At 51.5% G+C, this 23,165-nt stretch overlaps 2 protein-coding genes across 2 annotated transcripts; both read left to right on the forward strand.

Annotated features, from left to right (window-relative positions):
* The first annotated feature begins 4,618 nt into the window (after positions 1–4,618).
* On the forward strand, positions 4,619–5,661 carry LOC146769057 (histone H3). Its single transcript, XM_085640544.1, has one exon. The coding sequence runs from the start codon at positions 5,201–5,203 to the stop codon at positions 5,609–5,611; it is 411 nt and encodes a 136-aa protein (XP_085496670.1). The 5' UTR covers positions 4,619–5,200; the 3' UTR covers positions 5,612–5,661.
* A 1,348-nt stretch (positions 5,662–7,009) lies between these two features.
* LOC146769058 (histone H4) lies at positions 7,010–8,585 on the forward strand. The gene has a single exon (XM_085640545.1). The coding sequence runs from the start codon at positions 8,215–8,217 to the stop codon at positions 8,524–8,526; it is 312 nt and encodes a 103-aa protein (XP_085496671.1). The 5' UTR covers positions 7,010–8,214; the 3' UTR covers positions 8,527–8,585.
* Positions 8,586–23,165: the final 14,580 nt, after the last annotated feature.

A 23,165-nucleotide genomic window follows, 5' to 3' on the forward strand; every position in this document is an offset into this window, starting at 1 on the left:
GGGTATGGAGCTCCGCGCAGGGTTAGATTTCAGGGTTCACCCCTGGCTCAAGGTGTGAAAACAAAACACTTCACATACTCAGGAAAGTGTATTTAACTCCTTTACAGTATCAGGATAAGGCCTGCAAGGCCTTGGGTGTGTTTCCAGCATCCAGGCACCAGTTTAACTGATGCTTGTGACATTTGCAGGTGTCAGGCTTCAAGGGGATGAAGTCGCACCTTCTACCCAGGGTTAAGGAGCTTTGCGCAGGGTAAGATTTCAGGGTTCACCGCTGGCTGGAGGTGTGAAAATAAAACACTTCACATACTCAGGAAAGCGTATTTAGCTCCTTTACAGTATCAGAATAAGGCCTACAAGGCCTTGGGTGTGTTTCCAGCCTCCAGGCACCAGTTTTACTGATACTTGAGACATTTGTAGGTGTTAGGCTTCAAGGGGATGAAGTCGCACCTTCTACCCAGGGTTATGGAGCTCCGCGCAGGGTAAGATTTCAGGCTTCACCCCTGGCTGGAGGTGTGAAAATAAAACACTTCAAATACTCAGGAAAGTGTATTTAGCTCCTTTACAGTATCAGAATAAGGCCTGCAAGGCCTTGGGCCTACTTCCAGCCTCCTGGCACCAGTTTTACTGATACTTGTGACATTTGCAGGTGTTAGGCTTCAAGAGGATGAAGTCGCACCTTCTACCCAGTGTCATGGAGCTCCGCGCAGGGTGAGATTTCTGGCTTCACCCCAGGCTTGAGGTGTGAAAATAAAACACTTCACATACTCAGGAAAGTGTATTTAACTGCTTTACAGTATCATAATAAGGCCTGCAAGGCCTTGGGTGTGTTTCCAGCCTCCAGACACCAGTTTTACTGATACTGGTGACATTTGCAGGTGTTAGGCTTCAAGGGGATGAAGTTGCACCTTCTACCCAAGGTTATGGAGCTCCGCGCAGGGTGAGAATTCAGGGTTCACCCCTGGCTGTTGGTGTGAAAACAAAACACTTTACATACTCAGTAAAGTGTATTTAACTCCTTCACAGTATCAGAACAAGGCCTGCAAGGCCTTGGGCCTAATTCCAGCCTCCTGGCACCAATTTACTGATACTTGTGACATTTGCAGGTGTTAGGCTTCAAGGGGATAAAGTTGCACCTTCTACCCAAGGGTATGGAGCTCCGCGCAGGGTGAGATATCAGGGTTCACCCCTGGCTGGAGGTGTGAAAATAAAACACTTCACATACTCAGGAAAGTGTATTTAACTCCTTTACAGTATCAGAATAAGGCCTGCAAGGCCTTGGGTGTGTTTCCAGCATCCAGGCACCAGTTTTACTGATGCTTGTGACATTTGCAGGTGTTAGGCTTCAAGGGGAAGAAGTCGCACCTTCTACCCATGGTCACGGAGCTCCGCGCAGGGTTAGATTTCAGGGTTCACCCCTGGCTCAAGGTGTGAAAATAAAACACTTCACATACTCAGGAAAGTGTATTTCACTCCTTTACAGTATCAGAATAGGGCCTGCAATGCCTTGGGTGTGTTTCCAGCCTCCAGACACCAGTTTTACTGATACTGGTGACATTTGCAGGTGTTAGGCTTCAAGGGGAAGAAGTCGCACCTTCTACCCAGGGTCATGGAGCTCCGCGCAGGGTTAGATTTCAGGGTTCACCCCTGGCTCAAGGTGTGAAAACAAAACACTTCACATACTCAGGAAAGTGTATTTAACTCCTTTACAGTATCAAGATAAGGCCTGCAAGGCCCTGGGTGTGTTTCCAGCATCCAGGCACCAGTTTTACTGATGCTTGTGACGTTTGCAGGTGTTAGGCTTCAAGGGGATGAAGTCGCACCTTCTACCCAGGGTTATGGATCTCCGCGCAGGGTGAGAATTCAGGGTTCACCCCTGGCTGGTGGTGTGAAAACAAAACACTTCACATCCTCAGTAAAGTGTATTTAACTCCTTTACAGTATCAGAATAGGACCTGCAATGCCTTGGGTGTGTTTCCAGCCTCCAGACTCCAGTTTTACTGATACTGGTGACATTTGCAGGTGTTAGGCTTCAAGGGGATGAAGTCGCAACTTCTACCCAGGGTTATGGAGCTCCGCGCAGGGTGAGAATTCAGGGTTCACCCCTGGCTGTTGGTGTGAAAATAAAACACCTCACATTCTCAGGAAAGTGTATTTAGCTCCTTTACAGTATCAGAATATGGCCTGCAAGGCCTTGGGCCTACTTCCAGCCTCCTGGCACCAGTTGTACTGATACTTGTGACATTTGTAGGTGTTAGGCTTCAAGGGGATGAAGTCGCACCTTCTACCCAGGGTCATGGAGCTCCGCGCAGGGTGAGATTTCAGGGTTCACCCCTGGATGGAGGTGTGACTATGTGGAGTGTTTTGTTTTCACACCTCCAGCCAGGCATGAACCCTGAAATCTCACCCTGCGCGGAGCTCCTCAACCCTGTGTAGAAGGTGCAACTTCATCCCCTTGAAGCTGTACACCTCCAAATGTCACACATATTACTAAAACAGGTACCTGGAAGCTAGGGATGGGCCGGAGATCCTGAAGGCTAAGATCTGATACTGGGACTGGTGTTCATGTACGTTCTGGACTATGTGAAGTGTTCTGTTTTCTTCCCCTACCTCCGTCCAAATTAGCAGCAGGCCTCGATCAGGCTACAGGGCGCAGAATATCATTTCTGGTCTCAGGTCTCCCTCGTGATATACCATTGGATTCAGGAGTGGTCCCCACTCCAGCGATAGGGCTCAGTAGAACAGTTGTAGTCACATGCCTCACTCTGTACTGTACTATTCAGTTCCGCAGTGGGCCTCCCCCCGGTCATAGGCTCAGCGTCTGACATACAGTAACTCACTCTGTCTACAGATGTCACCTCAGACGTACACCTAGCTCCAGCTTTAAAAATCAGCTCAGTAGAGTGCCTCCATGCCGGTACTGGGGTCACCATTTCAGGTGCATTCCCACCCTCTGCTCTCACTTGGGGTGTTTTTAAACATGTAGGCCTAACTCGGCCGCCTTCCTTCGTTGTGTCACTGTATTTATTTTATTTAGTCTGCGCCCGCCTCCTCTGGCTCGGCGCTCGGCAGTGAATGCCCTCTGCCTGCATGTGAAGCTGCCAGCACACGGCCGCCTGGTGATGCATGCGAGGCCGGAGCCAGGGCCGTGCCCCGCTGCTTGTAAAAGGCCTCCGGTTGCGCCCCCCCCAGCCGTGGGTGCCACAGCCGAGGGTGCAGGCGCCGGGCTGGGGGCTCCCTGGCATTGTTTCCACCCCGCGCTCGGCCGGCGGAGCCCTGTGTTACTTCGGCCCGTTCCAGAACGCGCTCCCCGCGGCCCCCGCAGCCCCACTGTGACGCCGCAGGGCCCGCTCCCTGCAGGAGCCCCCTCCCTCCCGCGGGCCGCCGCTCCCGGCCGCAGGAGGCGAGAGTGGACCGGGGAAAAGGGGCCGGGAGCCCGGGATTTCAGGCATGGAGGCGTCCGCCGTCGGGGGAGCGCCGAGTCTCCCCGCGGATCACAAGCCAGGGACGAGGGGTGGATCCGAAACGGGGGCAGGCCCGGGAGAGGGCCGAAGCTGGGCTCCTGGTCATACATGTGTGGAAGCGCGTGTTTAACTGATTGTGCTTTAAAACGTGGATAATCGGAAGGTAGGAAACACAAAAGTCAGCTCGGAGCAGAGAGCCGAGTGTGCCTCGCAGAGCCCTGTCTGCTCGCGACCAATCAGAGGCTGGCTCCTCCCTGTATATATTCACGGGGCTCGGGCCGAGAGGGACATTTCTGTTCTGTGACAGCGCCCGCGCCGAGACTTGCATTGCAATGGCCGAAACCGCTCCAGCCGCCGCGGCGCCTCCCGCTGAGGTCGCCCCCAAGAAGAAGCAGCAGAAGAAGACAGCGGGGGCCTCCAAGGCCAAGAAGCCTTCCGGCCCCAGCGTGGCCGATCTGATCTTGAAGGTGGTGACCGCCTCTGCCGAGAGGAAGGGAGTCTCCCTGTCGGCCATGAAGAAGGGGCTGATCGCCGAGGGCTACGATGTGGACAAGAACAAGAGCCGGGTCAAGGCCTCCGTCAAGAGCCTGGTCAGCAAAGGCGCCCTGGCCCAGCTGAAGGGCACCGGGGCCTCCGGATCCTTCAAGGTGAACAAGAAGCAGCTGGAGGGCAAGAAGGCGGCCAAGAAGGCGGCCGCCAAGACCAAGAAACCAGCGGCCAAGAAAGCTGCCCCTGCTGCCAAGAAGCCCAAAAAGGCTCCCGCGGGGGTCAAGAAGAGCCCGAAGAAGGTCAAGAAGCCAGCGGCAGCAAAGAGCCCCAAGAAGCCCAAGGCTGCCCCCGCCAAGAAGGCTGCCAAGAGCCCAGCGAAAGCCAAGGCGGCGAAGCCCAAAGTGGCCAAGAAAAGCCCTGCCAAGGTAGTCAAACCCAAGGCAGCCAAGCCCAAAGCAGCCAAGCCCAAGAAGGCAGCGCCCAAGAAGAAGTAAGGGCTTGCACCGAGACACTGCAAACACAACGGCTCTTTTAAGAGCCATCCACCCGGTCTAGAAGAGAGCTTGTTCACCCCCACCCTTTCACCCCGCGTGCACACTTCTCAATAATAATAAACGGCACAGTAAATCCCTAGCGCACCTTTACACACGCGAGTGCCGTGTGTGATCTTGGTCATATGAACGGCTCTTTTGGTGCTGCGTGGATTGGAATCTTTATAACAAAGAAAGAAGGGGGTCTGGGAGTTATTAGACCTCAGTTTATAATAAATGTGAGATAACGTGTGCCTTGGTGCTTTCACTGTATCCGGGCAGACTCGAAGTGGTGTCTGCATAAAGCAGACGATTGTGAACGTGAAATCGAGCGCAGTCAACGGCGGCGTGTTCCAGGGTGACCAAGGGCGGTACACTTAAAACATCCTGGTCTCCTCGCCCAGTTGATCGGGGGCGAGTGGTTCGTGTGACTACAAATGAGTGGATGGACACGGAGACAAAGGTTGACCGAAGCGCGGGCTTCGGCTCCAACGTACATCGTCCAATCGGAGGGTGTCTTTTTCTCCACAGCTCATTGGAGAGGCAGGCTACAGCCTCCGGTTGAGTAGCCAATCGTTGCACACCGCGGGCTGTTTTCAAACCTGGGGCGGTCGCTTCAGCCAACCAGAGCAGCCCTCCGTCTTCGAGTGCATAAATAGGGCTCTTGCCTGCTCGAACTCCATTCTTCCTCGCTCGTCGTTGAGAGAGACCGCTCCCGCCATGGCCCGCACCAAGCAGACAGCCCGCAAGTCCACCGGCGGCAAAGCGCCTCGCAAGCAGCTGGCCACCAAGGCTGCCCGCAAGAGCGCCCCTGCCACCGGTGGAGTCAAGAAGCCTCACCGCTACCGACCCGGCACTGTGGCTCTCCGCGAGATCCGCCGCTACCAGAAGTCCACCGAGCTCCTCATCCGCAAGCTGCCCTTCCAGCGCTTGGTGAGGGAGATCGCCCAGGACTTCAAGACCGACCTGCGCTTCCAGAGCTCCGCCGTCATGGCCCTGCAAGAGGCCAGCGAGGCCTACCTGGTCGGGCTCTTCGAGGACACCAACCTGTGCGCCATCCACGCCAAGAGGGTGACCATCATGCCCAAGGACATCCAGCTGGCCCGTCGCATCCGAGGCGAGAGGGCCTAAGGAGACACCGACCCGAACAACCACCACAACGGCTCTTTTAAGGGCCACCACCCTGTCACCTACGAGCTTCTCTTATCTGCCATGTTCTACAGGTGTGGGTGGGTGGGCTGGCTGAGAGTACCCCGAGTACTGGGTAACTTATACCGGCACTGGGAAACTTATACCGGCACTGGGAAACTTATACCGGCACTGGGAAATCCGAGCACTCGGTGTGCACAGCCACCTCTTCAATTAATAAAGCGCTTTGTTTGGGTAGAGGGTCGTGCTGGGATCCGCTGGTCACAAGCCAGCGCTGTGGGGCATCTGTACATCGGGTTTATGTGTCCCGATTTCGGGAGCCTTTGCCCTGGGGCGGATGTTAGCCGTTGCCCCTGGTCTTAAAGTACAAACACAACGTGACACCCGCACACACTAAAACTGGTCGCAGGAAACAATAAGCCCGGGGGCAGCCGTGCGAGTTCCGCGTGGGCTTTATTTAACGTCATCGTTACATTACAGTGCTTGTGTGACACTTGGTCCCAAAGAGGGCTCATTCATATAAACATGCTTATTAAAACGGGTTGCCTGCTCCATCGTCCCTCGGTCTGCAGCAAGCCCCGTGAGAGCGGGTCTTGTGCGCTCAACATTACCGTTTAAAACACTTCTTTCTCCGGTCATAAATGAAGCACATTAGCTCTTAGGGGAGGACGTGAGTGGCCCTTAAAAGAGCCGTTGTGTTAGTTGGGGATGCGCCTCGAAGCCTTACTTGGCGCTGGTGTACTTGGTGACGGCCTTGGTGCCCTCGGACACGGCGTGCTTGGCCAGCTCTCCGGGCAGCAGCAGACGCACTGCGGTCTGGATCTCCCGGGAGGTGATGGTGCGCCGCGAGTTGTAGTGGGCCAGGCGGGAAGCCTCCCCGGCGATGCGCTCGAAGATGTCGTTCACGAAGGAGTTCATGATGCCCATGGCCTTGGAGGAGATGCCGGTGTCCGGGTGCACCTGCTTCATCACTTTGTAAATGTAGATAGCATAGCTTTCCTTCCTGCTCCTCTTGCGCTTCTTCCCGTCCTTCTTGGGCGGCTTGGAGAGCGCTTTCTTGGAGCCCTTCTTGGGAGCCGGCGCGGACTTGGCTGGTTCAGGCATGGTCGACAATCTGCACCGCTTCCTGTGGAGCCGAGAGAAATAAGGCAGGCGAGCCCGGCACTTGTATTTATAGGCTGGCCGTGTAAAGTAGCTGCTTCTCTGCTCTCCCGTCTCATTGGCAGGCTCAGGCAGGGCCCCCACTTCCCTTTGTAATGCGGTACTGGAACTTTGATTGGTGAAAAGGAAGCCCTCCTCCCTCCAATGAGAAGAACTATCAGAGCCTAGCTGTCAACCAATCAGAAGCGCCCGAAGTCTTTATATCGCCGGAGTCCCGCAGAACAGCAGTACTATTCTTTCTGTTGTGTGAGTGAGCCCCTGCATCGATCGCCATGTCTGGACGCGGAAAGCAAGGAGGAAAGGCCCGCGCTAAGGCCAAGACACGCTCTTCCAGAGCCGGGCTCCAGTTCCCCGTGGGCCGTGTGCACAGGCTGCTCCGCAAGGGAAGCTACGCCGAGAGGGTGGGCGCCGGTGCCCCAGTCTATCTGGCTGCAGTCCTGGAGTACCTGACCGCTGAGATCCTGGAGCTGGCCGGCAACGCGGCCCGGGACAACAAAAAGACCCGCATCATCCCCAGACACCTCCAGCTGGCCATCCGCAACGACGAGGAGCTGAACAAGCTGCTGGGCCGAGTCACCATCGCCCAGGGAGGAGTCCTGCCCAACATCCAGGCCGTGCTGCTGCCCAAGAAAACCGAGAGCCACAAGGCAGGGGGCAAAGCAAGCAAGTAAAGGCCCGCAGACCACCGTGGAAACGCACCCTAAACACAAAGGCTCTTTTCAGGGCCAACCACAGACTCCATCAAAGAGCGTATCCGTGGCCAAGGTGTTACTCTGGCGGCTTCATAGTTGCGGCAGCGCCCGCACCGTCGCTACATAGGAGGGCATGCACAAGCCCTCGGACGTACACGTAGATCTTGGCCCCCGTCCCAAAACCTAGCTTGAGGCCCACAATAATAATGTTTTTGTAAAAAAAAAAAAAATGTACATTTTAATAGGGGCAGTTTACAGACTTGCCACAACCGGGCGTGACATGTGGACAGTGTTACGGGGTGGCGGGCGGCCGCACACAGCTGGGTGCTGCCGGCGAGGCCGTTAACCTGTTTGCTCCATTAACACTTTTCAGAGCCTTCTGTTCATGGTGGGAGCGGGCACCGAGCGCCAGGGTTAGGCGGGCCGCGGTGACGAGTGGGGGCCCGGGAAGGGAGGCGCGTGTGTGTGTGCTTGACTGTGATCTATGCCCCGGCGGCAGCTGCAGAGCCCACGACAAAGAGGCGGCTGGGAGCGCGCTCTTTTTCAAACGGCAACGGCCGCTCCAGCCCCCGCTCCCTGCAGAGGGCGGTCCGGGGCGGGCTCCCTCGCCATCCTTTGAGTCACGTGGGCCGCTTGCAGCGCCCTAGCTGGTCCGGCACAGCTCCTCCATATAAGCAGCCGCCGCTGGCCGCGGCCCTCATTTCTGCTCAGTCACAGCACCGACAGGAGACCATGTCTGGACGCGGTAAAGGAGGGAAGGGGCTCGGCAAAGGCGGCGCCAAGAGGCACCGCAAGGTGCTCCGGGACAACATCCAGGGCATCACCAAGCCAGCCATTCGCCGCCTGGCTCGCCGTGGCGGGGTCAAGCGCATCTCCGGCCTCATCTACGAGGAGACCCGCGGGGTGTTGAAGGTTTTCCTGGAGAACGTGATCCGGGACGCCGTCACCTACACCGAGCACGCCAAGAGGAAGACCGTCACCGCCATGGATGTGGTCTACGCCCTGAAGCGTCAGGGTCGCACCCTCTACGGATTCGGCGGGTAAACACTCGGCTTGCCCACGGAAAAAACAAAACAAAACCCAAAGGCTCTTTTAAGAGCCGACCACGATGTCATGGGAGAGCTGTGTCTATGCGCTAGGGCTGCTTTCTAGGCCCACAGCGGGTCGAGTGAGGGGTGCATCAGGGGAAATTCTCCGCAGCCACCCTGCCATGCAAGGCACTGTCCCGGGGCCAGGGTGCCTTCCTGGAGCCCCGGCATGGGGGTCCAGGGGCGCGTTCATCCCAGTCCAGCCCATGGGGCCGCTATCCTGAAGCCCTGTACTGGGCACCTAAGGCGGGTATAGCCCGGCCCAGGGGCCCGCCATCCTGGAGCCCTGAACTGGGGACCTAAGGCGGGTATAGGCCGGCCCAGGGGCCCGCCATCCTAGAGCCCTGTACTGGGGACCCAAGGCGAGTTTGGCCCGGCCCAGGGCCGGTCATTTCTCCCTCGACTATTAAGCCCCCACGTAGTGGGGGCTTACAGAACACGGACGAGGGACAAAGGTTAGAGTTAGCCGCGCCGGGAGCGCGGCCGGCCATCTGGTCGCCGAGTTGCGCGACCAGATGGCCCTCGGAGCTGAGCGACCAGATGGCCGGGCGGCGGATGGGCGGCGCTAACTCTAACTTTTGTCTCCCGCTCGGGCGCTGTAAGCCCCCACTCCGTGGGGGCTTAATAGTCAGTAAAATAGAGTTCCCATGCAGGGCCATGGGGTGTGGGATCCTCATTTTTTTTGTGATCGATCGTGACCGATTTCGGGACCCTCTGGGCCTCTAAGCACCTGTTTTAGTACTTTTTTTTTATTTATTTATTTATTCTTTTGTTGGCATTTTGGTTCAAGGGGACCATGGCACTACTTCTACCCAGGGCAATGGAGCTCCGCTTCGGGTAACATTTCAGGTTTTCCCCCTTAGCTGGAGATGGGCCCCAATAAAAAAAAAAAATCGCAATAATAATATAATACATATATTTTTATTTTTTTATTTTTTTTTCGCCCAAAAATGAAATAATGTCCTTCACAGTATCTGGTCCATTTTATTAGCCTCCAGTCACCCCTTTAACAATGTTTAATACAAAAATAAAAAAAAAGTACTAACATTTTAGGTCCAAGGGGACGAAGTCACTTTTTCTACACAGGGCTATGGAGCTTCGATTGGGGTAATATTTCAGGATTTAACCCTCGGCTGGAGGTGGGAAAAAAAACTTCACTCAAAAGGTACACAAAGCCCTTTACATTATCAGATCCAAGACTTCAGTGTCTCGGGCCCATTTCTAGCCTCCAGGCGCTTGATTTATTCTTTTTATGACATTTTGAAAATTACAGGTTTAAGGGGACACAGTATCTCCTTCTACCCAGGGCTATGGAGCTCCGCGCAGGGTGAGATTTCAGGGTTCACCCCTGGCTGCAGGTGTGAAGATAAAACACTTCACATAATCAGGAAAGTGTATTTAGCTGCTTTACAGTATCAGAACAAGGCCTGCAAGGTCTTGGGTTTGTTTCCAGCCTCCAGGCACCAGTTGTACTGATCCTTGTGACACTTGGAGGTGTTATGCTTCAAGGGGATGAAGTCGCACCTTCTACCCAGGGTCATGGAGCTCCGCACAGGGTGAGATTTCAGGCTTCAACCCTGGCTGGAGGTGTGAAAATAAAACACTTCACATACTCAGGAAAGTGTATTTAACTCCTTTACAGTATCAGAATAAGGCCTGCAAGGCCTTGGGTGTGTTTCCAGCATCCAGGCACCAGTTTTACTGATGCTTGTGACATTTGCAGGTGTTAGGCTTCAAGGGGATGAAGTCGCACCTTCTACCCAGGGTCATGGAGCTCCGCGCAGGGTGAGATTTCAGGGTTCACCCCAGGCTTGAGGTGTGAAAAATATACACTTCACATACTCAGGAAAGTGTATTTAGCTGCTTTACAATATCAGAATAAGGCCTGCAAGGCCTTGGGCCTACTTCCAGCCTCCTGGCACCAGTTTTACTGATACTTGTGACATTTGTAGGTGTTAGGCTTCAAGGGGATGAAGTCGCACCTTCTACCCAGGGTTATGGAGCTCCGCGCAGGGTGAGATTTCAGGGTTCACCCCTGGATGGAAGTGTGAAAATAAAACACTTCACTTACTCAGGAAAGTGTATTTAACTCATTTACAGTATCAGAACAAGGCCTGCAAGGCCTTGGGTTTGTTTCCAGCCTCCAGGCACCAGTTGTACTGATACTTGTGACACTTGGAGGTGTTATGCTTCAAGGGGATAAAGTTGCACCTTCTACCCAAGGGTATGGAGCTCCGCGCAGGGTGAGATATCAGGGTTCACCCCTGGCTGGAGGTGTGAAAATAAAACACTTCACATACTCAGGAAAGTGTATTTAACTCCTTTACAGTATCAGAATAAGGCCTGCAAGGCCTTGGGTGTGTTTCCAGCATCCAGGCACCAGTTTTACTGATGCTTGTGACATTTGCAGGTGTTAGGCTTCAAGGGGATGAAGTCGCACCTTCTACCCAGGGTCATGGAGCTCCGCGCAGGGTGAGATTTCAGGGTTCACCCCAGGCTTGAGGTGTGAAAAATATACACTTCACATACTCAGGAAAGTGTATTTAGCTGCTTTACAATATCAGAATAAGGCCTGCAAGGCCTTGGGCCTACTTCCAGCCTCCTGGCACCAGTTTTACTGATACTTGTGACATTTGTAGGTGTTAGGCTTCAAGGGGATGAAGTCGCACCTTCTACCCAGGGTTATGGAGCTCCGCGCAGGGTGAGATTTCAGGGTTCACCCCTGGATGGAAGTGTGAAAATAAAACACTTCACATACTCAGGAAAGTGTATTTAGCTGCTTTACAGTATCAGAATAAGGCCTGCAAGGCCTTGGGCCTACTTCCAGCCTCCTGGCACCAGATTTACTGATACTTGTGACATTTGCAGGTGTTAGGCTTCAAGGGGATGAAGCCGCACCTTCTACCCAGGGTTATGGAGCTCCGCGCAGGGTGAGATTTCAGGCTTCACCCCTGGCTGGAGGTGTGAAAATAAAACACTTCACATACTCAGGAAAGCGTATTTAGCTGCTTTACAGTATCAGAATAAGGCCTGCAAGGCCTTGGGCCTACTTCCAGCCTCCTGGCACCAGTTTTACTGATACTTGTGACATTTGTAGTTGTTAGGCTTCAAGGGGATGAAGTCGCACCTTCTACCCAGGGTCATGGAGCTCCGCGCTGGGTGAGATTTCAGGCTTCACCCCTGGCTGGAGGTGTGAAAATAAAACACTTCACATACTCAGGAAAGTGTATTTAGCTCCTTTACAGTATCAGAATAAGGCCTGCAAGGCCTTGGGCCTACTTCCAGCCTCCTGGCACCAGTTTTACTGATACTTGTGACATTTGCAGGTGTTAGGCTTCAAGGGGATGAAGTCGCACCTTCTACCCAGGGTCATGGAGCTTCGCGCAGGGTGAGACTTCAGGGTTCACCCCTGGATGGAAGTGTGAAAATAAAACACTTCACTTACTCAGGAAAGTGTATTTAACTCATTTACAGTATCAGAACAAGGCCTGCAAGGCCTTGGGTTTGTTTCCAGCCTCCAGGCACCAGTTGTACTGATACTTGTGACACTTGGAGGTGTTATGCTTCAAGGGGATGAAGTCGCACCTTCTACCCAGGGTCATGGAGCTTCGCGCAGGGTAAGATTTCAGGGTTCACCCCTGGCTGGAGGTGTGAAAATAAAACACTTCACATACTCAGGAAAGTGTATTTAACTGCTTTACAGTATCACAATAAGGCCTGCAAGGCCTTGGGTGTGTTTCCAGCCTCCAGGCACCAGTTTTACTGATACTTGTGACATTTGCAGGTGTTAGGCTTCAAGGGGATGAAGACGCACCTTCTACCCAGGGTTATGGAGCTCCGCGCAGGGTGAGATTTCAGAGTTCACCCCTGGATGGAAGTGTGAAAATAAAACACTTCACATACTCAGGAAAGCGTATTTAGCTGCTTTACAGTATCAGAATAAGGCCTGCAAGGCCTTGGGCCTACTTCCAGCCTCCTGGCACCAGATTTACTGATACTTGTGACATTTGCAGGTGTTAGGCTTCAAGGGGATGAAGCCGCACCTTCTACCCAGGGTTATGGAGCTCCGCGCAGGGTGAGATTTCAGGCTTCACCCCTGGCTGGAGGTGTGAAAATAAAACACTTCACATACTCAGGAAAGCGTATTTAGCTGCTTTACAGTATCAGAATAAGGCCTGCAAGGCCTTGGGCCTACTTCCAGCCTCCTGGCACCAGTTTTACTGATACTTGTGACATTTGTAGGTGTTAGGCTTCAAGGGGGTGAAGTCGCACCTTCTACCCAGGGTCATGGAGCTCCGCGCAGGGTGAGATTTCAGGCTTCACCCCTGGCTGGAGGTGTGAAAATAAAACACTTCACACACTCAGGAAAGTGTATTTAGCTCCTTTACAGTATCAGAATAAGGCCTGCAAGGCCTTGGGCCTACTTCCAGCCTCCTGGCACCAGTTTTACTGATACTTGTGACATTTGCAGGTGTTAGGCTTCAAGGGGATGAAGTCGCACCTTCTACCCAGGGTCATGGAGCTTCGCGCAGGGTGAGATTTCAGGGTTCACCCCTGGATGGAAGTGTGAAAATAAAACACTTCACTTACTCAGGAAAGTGTATTTAACTCATTTACAGTATCAGAACAAGGCCTGCAAGGCCTTGGGTTTGTTTCCAGCCTCCAGGCACCAGTTGTACTGATACTTGTGACACTTGGAGGTGTTATGCTTCAAGGGGATGAAGTCGCACCTTCTACCCAGGGTCATGGAGCTTCACGCAGGGTAAGATTTCAGGGTTCACCCCTGGCTGGAGGTGTGAAAATAAAACACTTCACATACTCAGGAAAGTGTATTTAACTGCTTTACAGTATCACAATAAGGCCTGCAAGGCCTTGGGTGTGTTTCCAGCCTCCAGGCACCAGTTTTACTGATACTTGTGACATTTGCAGGTGTTAGGCTTCAAGGGGATGAAGTCGCACCTTCTACCCAGGGTTATGGAGCTCCGCGCAGGGTGAGATTTCAGGGTTCACCCCTGGATGGAAGTGTGAAAATAAAACACTTCACTTACTCAGGAAAGTGTATTTAACTCCTTTACAGTATCAGAACAAGGCCTGCAAGGCCTTGGGTTTGTTTCCAGCCTCCAGGCACCAGTTGTACTGATACTTGTGACACTTGGAGGTGTTATGCTTCAAGGGGATGAAGTCGCACCTTCTACCCAGGGTCATGGAGCTCCGCGCAGGGTAAGATTTCAGGGTTCACCCCTGGCTGGAGGTGTGAAAACAAATCACTTCACATACTCAGGAAAGTGTATTTCACTCCTTTACAGTATCAGAATAGGGCCTGCAATGCCTTGGGTGTGTTTCCAGCCTCCAGACACCAGTTTTACTGATACTGGTGACATTTGCAGGTGTTACGCTTCAAGGGGATGAAGTCGCACCTTCTACCCAGGGTCATGGAGCTCCGCGCAGGGTTAGATTTCAGGGTTCACCCCTGGCTCAAGGTGTGAAAACAAAACACTTCACATACTCGGGAAAGTGTATTTAACTCCTTTACAGTATCAGGATAAGGCCTACAAGGCCTTGGGTGTGTTTCCAGCACCCAGGCACCAGTTTTACTGATGCTTGTGACGTTTGCAGGTGTTAGGCTTCAAGGGGATGAAGTCGCACCTTCTACCCAGGGTTATGGAGCTCCGCTCAGGGTGAGAATTCAGGGTTCACCCCTGGCTGGTGGTGTGAAAACAAAACACTTCACATACTCATTAAAGTGTATTTAACTCCTTTACAGTATCAGAATAGGACCTGCAATGCCTTGGGTGTGTTTCCAGCCTCCAGACTCCAGTTTTACTGATACTGGTGACATTTGCAGGTGTTAGGCTTCAAGGGGATGAAGTCGCAACTTCTACCCAGGGTTATGGAGCTCCGCGCAGGGTGAGATATCAGGGTTCACCCCTGGATGGAAGTGTGAAAATAAAACACTTCACTTACTCAGGAAAGTGTATTTAACTCATTTACAGTATCAGAACAAGGCCTGCAAGGCCTTGGGTTTGTTTCCAGCCTCCAGGCACCAGTTGTACTGATACTTGTGACACTTGGAGGTGTTATGCTTCAAGGGGATGAAGTCGCACCTTCTACCCAGGGTCATGGAGCTTCGCGCAGGGTAAGATTTCAGGGTTCACCCCTGGCTGGAGGTGTGAAAATAAAACACTTCACATACTCAGGAAAGTGTATTTAACTGCTTTACAGTATCACAATAAGGCCTGCAAGGCCTTGGGTGTGTTTCCAGCCTCCAGGCACCAGTTTTACTGATACTTGTGACATTTGCAGGTGTTAGGCTTCAAGGGGATGAAGTCGCACCTTCTACCCAGGGTTATGGAGCTCCGCGCAGGGTGAGATTTCAGGGTTCACCCCTGGATGGAAGTGTGAAAATAAAACACTTCACTTACTCAGGAAAGTGTATTTAACTCCTTTACAGTATCAGAACAAGGCCTGCAAGGCCTTGGGTTTGTTTCCAGCCTCCAGGCACCAGTTGTACTGATACTTGTGACACTTGGAGGTGTTATGCTTCAAGGGGATGAAGTCGCACCTTCTACCCAGGGTCATGGAGCTCCGCGCAGGGTGAGATTTCAGGCTTCACCCCTGGCTGGAGGTGTGAAAATAAAACACTTCACATACTCAGGAAAGTGTATTTAGCTGCTTTACAGTATCAGAATAAGGCCTGCAAGGCCTTGGGCCTACTTCCAGCCTCCTGGCACCAGTTTTACTGATACTTGTGACATTTGTAGGTGTTAGGCTTCAAGGGGATGAAGTTGCACCTTCTACCCAGGGTTATGGACCTTCGCGCAGGGTATGATTTCGGGTTTCAACCCTGGCTGGAGATGTGAAATCAAAACACTTCACAGACTCAGTAAAGAGTATTTAAGTCCTTCACAGTAACAGAACAAGGCCTGCAAGGCCTTTGGCCTGATTCCAGCCTCCTGGCACTAATTTACTGATACTTGTGACATTTGCAGGCGTTAGGCTTCAAGGGGACAAAGTCGCACCTTCTACCCGGGCTTATGGAGCTCCGCGCAGGGTGAGATATCAGGGTTCACCCCTGGCTGGAGGTGTGAAAATAAAGCACTTCACATACTCAGGAAAGTGTATTTAACTCCTTTAAAGTATCAGAATAATGCCTGCAAGGCCTTGGGTGTGTTTCCAGCCTCCAGGCACCAGTTTTACTGATAATTGTGACATTTGCCGGTGTTAGGCTTCATGGGGATGAAGTCGCACCTTCTACCCAGGGTTATGGAGCTCCGCGCAGGGTGAGAAGTCAGGGTTCACCCCTGGCTGGAGGTGTGAAAATAAAACACTTCACATACTCAGGAAAGTGTATTTAACTCCTTTACAGTATCAGAATAAGGCCTGCAAGGCCTTGGGTGTGTTTCCAGCATCCAGGCACCAGTTTTACTGATGCTTGTGACCTTTGCAGGTGTTAGGCTTCAAGGGGAGGAAGTCGCACCTTCTACCCAGGGTCATGGAGCTCCGCGCAGGGTTAGATTTCAGGGTTCACCCCTGGCTCAAGGTGTGAAAACAAAACACTTCACATACTCAGAAAAGTGTATTTAACTCCTTTACAGTATCAGGATAAGGCCTGCAAGGCCTTGGGTGTGTTTCCAGCACCCAGGCACCAGTTTTACTGATGCTTGTGACGTTTGCAGGTGTTAGGCTTCAAGGGGATGAAGTCGCACCTTCTACCCAGGGTTATGGAGCTCCGCTCAGGGTGAGAATTCAGGGTTCACCCCTGGCTGGTGGTGTGAAAACAAAACACTTCACATCCTCAGTAAAGTGTATTTAACTCCTTTACAGTATCAGAATAGGACCTGCAATGCCTTGGGTGTGTTTCCAGCCTCCAGACTCCAGTTTTACTGATGCTTGTGACATTTGCAGGTGTTAGGCTTCAAGGGGATGAAGTCGCAACTTCTACGCAGGGTTATGGAGCTCCGCGCAGGGTGAGAATTCAGGGTTCACCCCTGGCTGTTGGTGTGAAAACAAAACACTTTACATACTCAGTAAAGTGTATTTAACTCCTTCACAGTATCAGAACAAGGCCTGCAAGGCCTTGGGCCTACTTCCAGCCTCCTAGCACCAATTTACTGATACTTGTGACATTTGCAGGTGTTAGGCTTCAAGGGGATGAAGTTGCACCTTCTACCCAAGGTTATGGAGCTCCGCGCAGGGTGAGAATTCAGGGTTCACCCCTGGCTGTTGGTGTGAAAACAAAACACTTTACATACTCAGTAAAGTGTATTTAACTCCTTCACAGTATCAGAACAAGGCCTGCAAGGCCTTGGGCCTAATTCCAGCCTCCTGGCACCAATTTACTGATACTTGTGACATTTGCAGGTGTTAGGCTTCAAGGGGATAAAGTTGCACCTTCTACCCAAGGGTATGGAGCTCCGCGCAGGGTGAGATATCAGGGTTCAACCCTGGCTGGAGGTGTGAAAATAAAACACTTCACATACTCAGCAAAGTGTATTTAACTCCTTTACAGTATCAGAATAAGGCCTGCAAGGCCTTGGGTGTGTTTCCAGCATCCAGGAACCAGTTTTACTGATGCTTGTGACATTTGCAGGTGTTAGGCTTCAAGGGGATGAAGTCGCACCTTCTACCCAGGGTTATGGAGCTCCGCGCAGGGTGAGAATTCAGGGTTCACCCCTGGCTGTTGGTGTGAAAACAAAACACTTTACATACTCAGTAAAGTGTATTTAACTCCTTCACAGTATCAGAACAAGGCCTGCAAGGCCTTGGGCCTACTTCCAGCCTCCTAGCACCAATTTACTGATACTTGTGACATTTGCAGGTGTTAGGCTTCAAGGGGATGAAGTTGCACCTTCTACCCAAGGTTATGGAGCTCCGCGCAGGGTGAGAATTCAGGGTTCACCCCTGGCTGTTGGTGTGAAAACAAAACACTTTACATACTCAGTAAAGTGTATTTAACTCCTTCACAGTATCAGAACAAGGCCTGCAAGGCCTTGGGCCTAATTCCAGCCTCCTGGCACCAACTTACTGATACTTGTGACATTTGCAGGTGTTAGGCTTCAAGGGGATAAAGTTGCACCTTCTACCCAAGGGTATGGAGCTCCGCGCAGGGTGAGATATCAGGGTTCACCCCTGGCTGGAGGTGTGAAAATAAAACACTTCACATACTCAGGAAAGTGTATTTAACTCCTTTACAGTATCAGAATAAGGCCTGCAAGGCCTTGGGTGTGTTTCCAGCATCCAGGCACCAGTTTTACTGATGCTTGTGACATTTGCAGGTGTTAGGCTTCAAGGGGATGAAGTCGCACCTGCTACCCAGGGTTATGGAGCTCTGCGCAGGGTGAGAATTCAGGGTTCACCCCTGGCTGTTTGTGTGTAAACAAAACACTTCACATACTCAGTAAAGAGTATCTATCTCCTTCACAGTAACTGAACAAGGCCTGCAAGGCCTTGGGCCTAATTCCAGCCTCCAGACACCAGTTTTAATGATCCTTGTGACATTTGCAGGTGTTAGGCTTCAAGGGGAGGAAGTCGCACCTTCTACCCAGGGTCATGGAGCTCCGAGCAGGGTTAGATTTCAGGGTTCACCCCTGGCTCAAGGTGTGAAAACAAAACACTTCACATTCTCAGTAAAGTGTATTTAACTCCTTTACAGTATCAGAATAAGGCCTGCAAGGCCTTGGGTGTGTTTCCAGCATCCAGGAACCAGTTTTACTGATGCTTGTGACATTTGCAGGTGTTAGGCTTCAAGGGGATGAAGTCGCACCTTCTACCCAGGGTTATGGAGCTCCGCGCAGGGTGAGAATTCAGGGTTCACCCCTGGCTGTTGGTGTGAAAACAAAACACTTTACATACTCAGTAAAGTGTATTTAACTCCTTCACAGTATCAGAACAAGGCCTGCAAGGCCTTGGGCCTACTTCCAGCCTCCTAGCACCAATTTACTGATACTTGTGACATTTGCAGGTGTTAGGCTTCAAGGGGATGAAGTTGCACCTTCTACCCAAGGTTATGGAGCTCCGCGCAGGGTGAGAATTCAGGGTTCACCCCTGGCTGTTGGTGTGAAAACAAAACACTTTACATACTCAGTAAAGTGTATTTAACTCCTTCACAGTATCAGAACAAGGCCTGCAAGGCCTTGGGCCTAATTCCAGCCTCCTGGCACCAATTTACTGATACTTGTGACATTTGCAGGTGTTAGGCTTCAAGGGGATAAAGTTGCACCTTCTACCCAAGGGTATGGAGCTCCGCGCAGGGTGAGATATCAGGGTTCACCCCTGGCTGGAGGTGTGAAAATAAAACACTTCACATACTCAGGAAAGTGTATTTAACTCCTTTACAGTATCAGAATAAGGCCTGCAAGGCCTTGGGTGTGTTTCCAGCATCCAGGCACCAGTTTTACTGATGCTTGTGACATTTGCAGGTGTTAGGCTTCAAGGGGATGAAGTCGCACCTTCTACCCAGGGTTATGGAGCTCTGCGCAGGGTGAGAATTCAGGGTTCACCCCTGGCTGTTTGTGTGTAAACAAAACACTTCACATACTCAGTAAAGAGTATCTATCTCCTTCACAGTAACTGAACAAGGCCTGCAAGGCCTTGGGCCTAATTCCAGCCTCCAGACACCAGTTTTAATGATCCTTGTGACATTTGCAGGTGTTAGGCTTCAAGGGGAGGAAGTCGCACCTTCTACCCAGGGTCATGGAGCTCCGCGCAGGGTTAGATTTCAGGGTTCACCCCTGGCTCAAGGTGTGAAAACAAAACACTTCACATTCTCAGTAAAGTGTATTTAACTCCTTTACAGTATCAGAATAGGACCTGCAATGCCTTGGGTGTGTTTCCAGCCTCCAGACACCAGTTTTACTGATACTGGTGACATTTGCAGGTGTTAGGCTTCAAGGGGATGAAGTCGCAACTTCTACCCAGCGTTATGGAGCTCCGCGCAGGGTGAGAATTCAGGGTTCACCCCTGGCTGTTGGTGTGAAAACAAAACACTTTACATACTCAGTAAAGTGTATTTAACTCCTTCACAGTATCATAACAAGGCCTGCAAGGCCTTGGGCCTAGTTCCAGCCTCCTAGCACCAATTTACTGATACTTGTGACATTTGCAGGTGTTAGGCTTCAAGGGGATAAAGTTGCACCTTCTACCCAAGGGTATGGAGCTCCGCGCAGGGTGAGATATCAGGGTTCACCCCTGGCTGGAGGTGTGAAAATAAAACACTTCACATACTCAGGAAAGTGTATTTAACTCCTTTACAGTATCAGAATAAGGCCTGCAAGGCCTTGGGCCTACTTCCAGCCTCCTGGCACCAGTTTTACTGATACTTGTGACATTTGCAGGTGTTAGGCTTCAAGGGGATAAAGTTGCACCTTCTACCCAAGGGTATGGAGCTCCGCGCAGGGTTAGATTTCAGGGTTCACCCCTGGCTCAAGGTGTGAAAACAAAACACTTCACATACTCAGGAAAGTGTATTTAACTCCTTTACAGTATCAGGATAAGGCCTGCAAGGCCTTGGGTGTGTTTCCAGCATCCAGGCACCAGTTTAACTGATGCTTGTGACATTTGCAGGTGTCAGGCTTCAAGGGGATGAAGTCGCACCTTCTACCCAGGGTTAAGGAGCTTTGCGCAGGGTAAGATTTCAGGGTTCACCGCTGGCTGGAGGTGTGAAAATAAAACACTTCACATACTCAGGAAAGCGTATTTAGCTCCTTTACAGTATCAGAATAAGGCCTACAAGGCCTTGGGTGTGTTTCCAGCCTCCAGGCACCAGTTTTACTGATACTTGAGACATTTGTAGGTGTTAGGCTTCAAGGGGATGAAGTCGCACCTTCTACCCAGGGTTATGGAGCTCCGCGCAGGGTAAGATTTCAGGCTTCACCCCTGGCTGGAGGTGTGAAAATAAAACACTTCAAATACTCAGGAAAGTGTATTTAGCTCCTTTACAGTATCAGAATAAGGCCTGCAAGGCCTTGGGCCTACTTCCAGCCTCCTGGCACCAGTTTTACTGATACTTGTGACATTTGCAGGTGTTAGGCTTCAAGAGGATGAAGTCGCACCTTCTACCCAGGGTCATGGAGCTTCGCGCAGGGTAAGATTTCAGGGTTCACCCCTGGCTGGAGGTGTGAAAATAAAACACTTCACATACTCAGGAAAGTGTATTTAACTGCTTTACAGTATCACAATAAGGCCTGCAAGGCCTTGGGTGTGTTTCCAGCCTCCAGGCACCAGTTTTACTGATACTTGTGACATTTGCAGGTGTTAGGCTTCAAGGGGATGAAGTCGCACCTTCTACCCAGGGTTATGGAGCTCCGCGCAGGGTAAGATTTCAGGGTTCACCCCAGGCTTGAGGTGTGAAAATAAAACACTTCACATACTCAGGAAAGTGTATTTAGCTGCTTTACAGTATCAGAACAAGGCCTACAAGGCCTTGGGCCTACTTTCAGCCTCCTGGCACCAGTTTTACTGATACTTGTGACATTTGCAGGTGTTAGGCTTCAAGGGGATGAAGTCGCACCTTCTACCCAGTGTCATGGAGCTCCGCGCAGGGTGAGATTTCTGGCTTCACCCCAGGCTTGAGGTGTGAAAATAAAACACTTCACATACTCAGGAAAGTGTATTTAACTGCTTTACAGTATCATAATAAGGCCTGCAAGGCCTTGGGTGTGTTTCCAGCCTCCAGACACCAGTTTTACTGATACTGGTGACATTTGCAGGTGTTAGGCTTCAAGGGGATGAAGTTGCACCTTCTACCCAAGGTTATGGAGCTCCGCGCAGGGTGAGAATTCAGGGTTCACCCCTGGCTGTTGGTGTGAAAACAAAACACTTTACATACTCAGTAAAGTGTATTTAACTCCTTCACAGTATCAGAACAAGGCCTGCAAGGCCTTGGGCCTAATTCCAGCCTCCTGGCACCAATTTACTGATACTTGTGACATTTGCAGGTGTTAGGCTTCAAGGGGATAAAGTTGCACCTTCTACCCAAGGGTATGGAGCTCCGCGCAGGGTGAGATATCAGGGTTCACCCCTGGCTGGAGGTGTGAAAATAAAACACTTCACATACTCAGGAAAGTGTATTTAACTCCTTTACAGTATCAGAATAAGGCCTGCAAGGCCTTGGGTGTGTTTCCAGCATCCAGGCACCAGTTTTACTGATGCTTGTGACATTTGCAGGTGTTAGGCTTCAAGGGGAAGAAGTCGCACCTTCTACCCATGGTCACGGAGCTCCGCGCAGGGTTAGATTTCAGGGTTCACCCCTGGCTCAAGGTGTGAAAATAAAACACTTCACATACTCAGGAAAGTGTATTTCACTCCTTTACAGTATCAGAATAGGGCCTGCAATGCCTTGGGTGTGTTTCCAGCCTCCAGACACCAGTTTTACTGATACTGGTGACATTTGCAGGTGTTAGGCTTCAAGGGGAAGAAGTCGCACCTTCTACCCAGGGTCATGGAGCTCCGCGCAGGGTTAGATTTCAGGGTTCACCCCTGGCTCAAGGTGTGAAAACAAAACACTTCACATACTCAGGAAAGTGTATTTAACTCCTTTACAGTATCAAGATAAGGCCTGCAAGGCCCTGGGTGTGTTTCCAGCATCCAGGCACCAGTTTTACTGATGCTTGTGACGTTTGCAGGTGTTAGGCTTCAAGGGGATGAAGTCGCACCTTCTACCCAGGGTTATGGATCTCCGCGCAGGGTGAGAATTCAGGGTTCACCCCTGGCTGGTGGTGTGAAAACAAAACACTTCACATCCTCAGTAAAGTGTATTTAACTCCTTTACAGTATCAGAATAGGACCTGCAATGCCTTGGGTGTGTTTCCAGCCTCCAGACTCCAGTTTTACTGATACTGGTGACATTTGCAGGTGTTAGGCTTCAAGGGGATGAAGTCGCAACTTCTACCCAGGGTTATGGAGCTCCGCGCAGGGTGAGAATTCAGGGTTCACCCCTGGCTGTTGGTGTGAAAATAAAACACCTCACATTCTCAGGAAAGTGTATTTAGCTCCTTTACAGTATCAGAATATGGCCTGCAAGGCCTTGGGCCTACTTCCAGCCTCCTGGCACCAGTTGTACTGATACTTGTGACATTTGTAGGTGTTAGGCTTCAAGGGGATGAAGTCGCACCTTCTACCCAGGGTCATGGAGCTCCGCGCAGGGTGAGATTTCAGGGTTCACCCCTGGATGGAGGTGTGACTATGTGGAGTGTTTTGTTTTCACACCTCCAGCCAGGCATGAACCCTGAAATCTCACCCTGCGCGGAGCTCCTCAACCCTGTGTAGAAGGTGCAACTTCATCCCCTTGAAGCTGTACACCTCCAAATGTCACACATATTACTAAAACAGGTACCTGGAAGCTAGGGATGGGCCGGAGATCCTGAAGGCTAAGATCTGATACTGGGACTGGTGTTCATGTACGTTCTGGACTATGTGAAGTGTTCTGTTTTCTTCCCCTACCTCCGTCCAAATTAGCAGCAGGCCTCGATCAGGCTACAGGGCGCAGAATATCATTTCTGGTCTCAGGTCTCCCTCGTGATATACCATTGGATTCAGGAGTGGTCCCCACTCCAGCGATAGGGCTCAGTAGAACAGTTGTAGTCACATGCCTCACTC

Source organism: Triturus cristatus, unplaced genomic scaffold (genome assembly GCF_964204655.1).
Source record: "Triturus cristatus unplaced genomic scaffold, aTriCri1.1 SCAFFOLD_486, whole genome shotgun sequence".
Taxonomy (NCBI): domain Eukaryota; kingdom Metazoa; phylum Chordata; class Amphibia; order Caudata; family Salamandridae; genus Triturus; species Triturus cristatus.

Bases quoted from the DNA above. Each gene is read 5' to 3' on its own strand.
- LOC146769057 (XM_085640544.1), top strand. From the start codon at position 5,201: ATGGCCCGCACCAAGCAGACAGCCCGCAAGTCCACCGGCGGCAAAGCG.
- LOC146769058 (XM_085640545.1), top strand. From the start codon at position 8,215: ATGTCTGGACGCGGTAAAGGAGGGAAGGGGCTCGGCAAAGGCGGCGCC.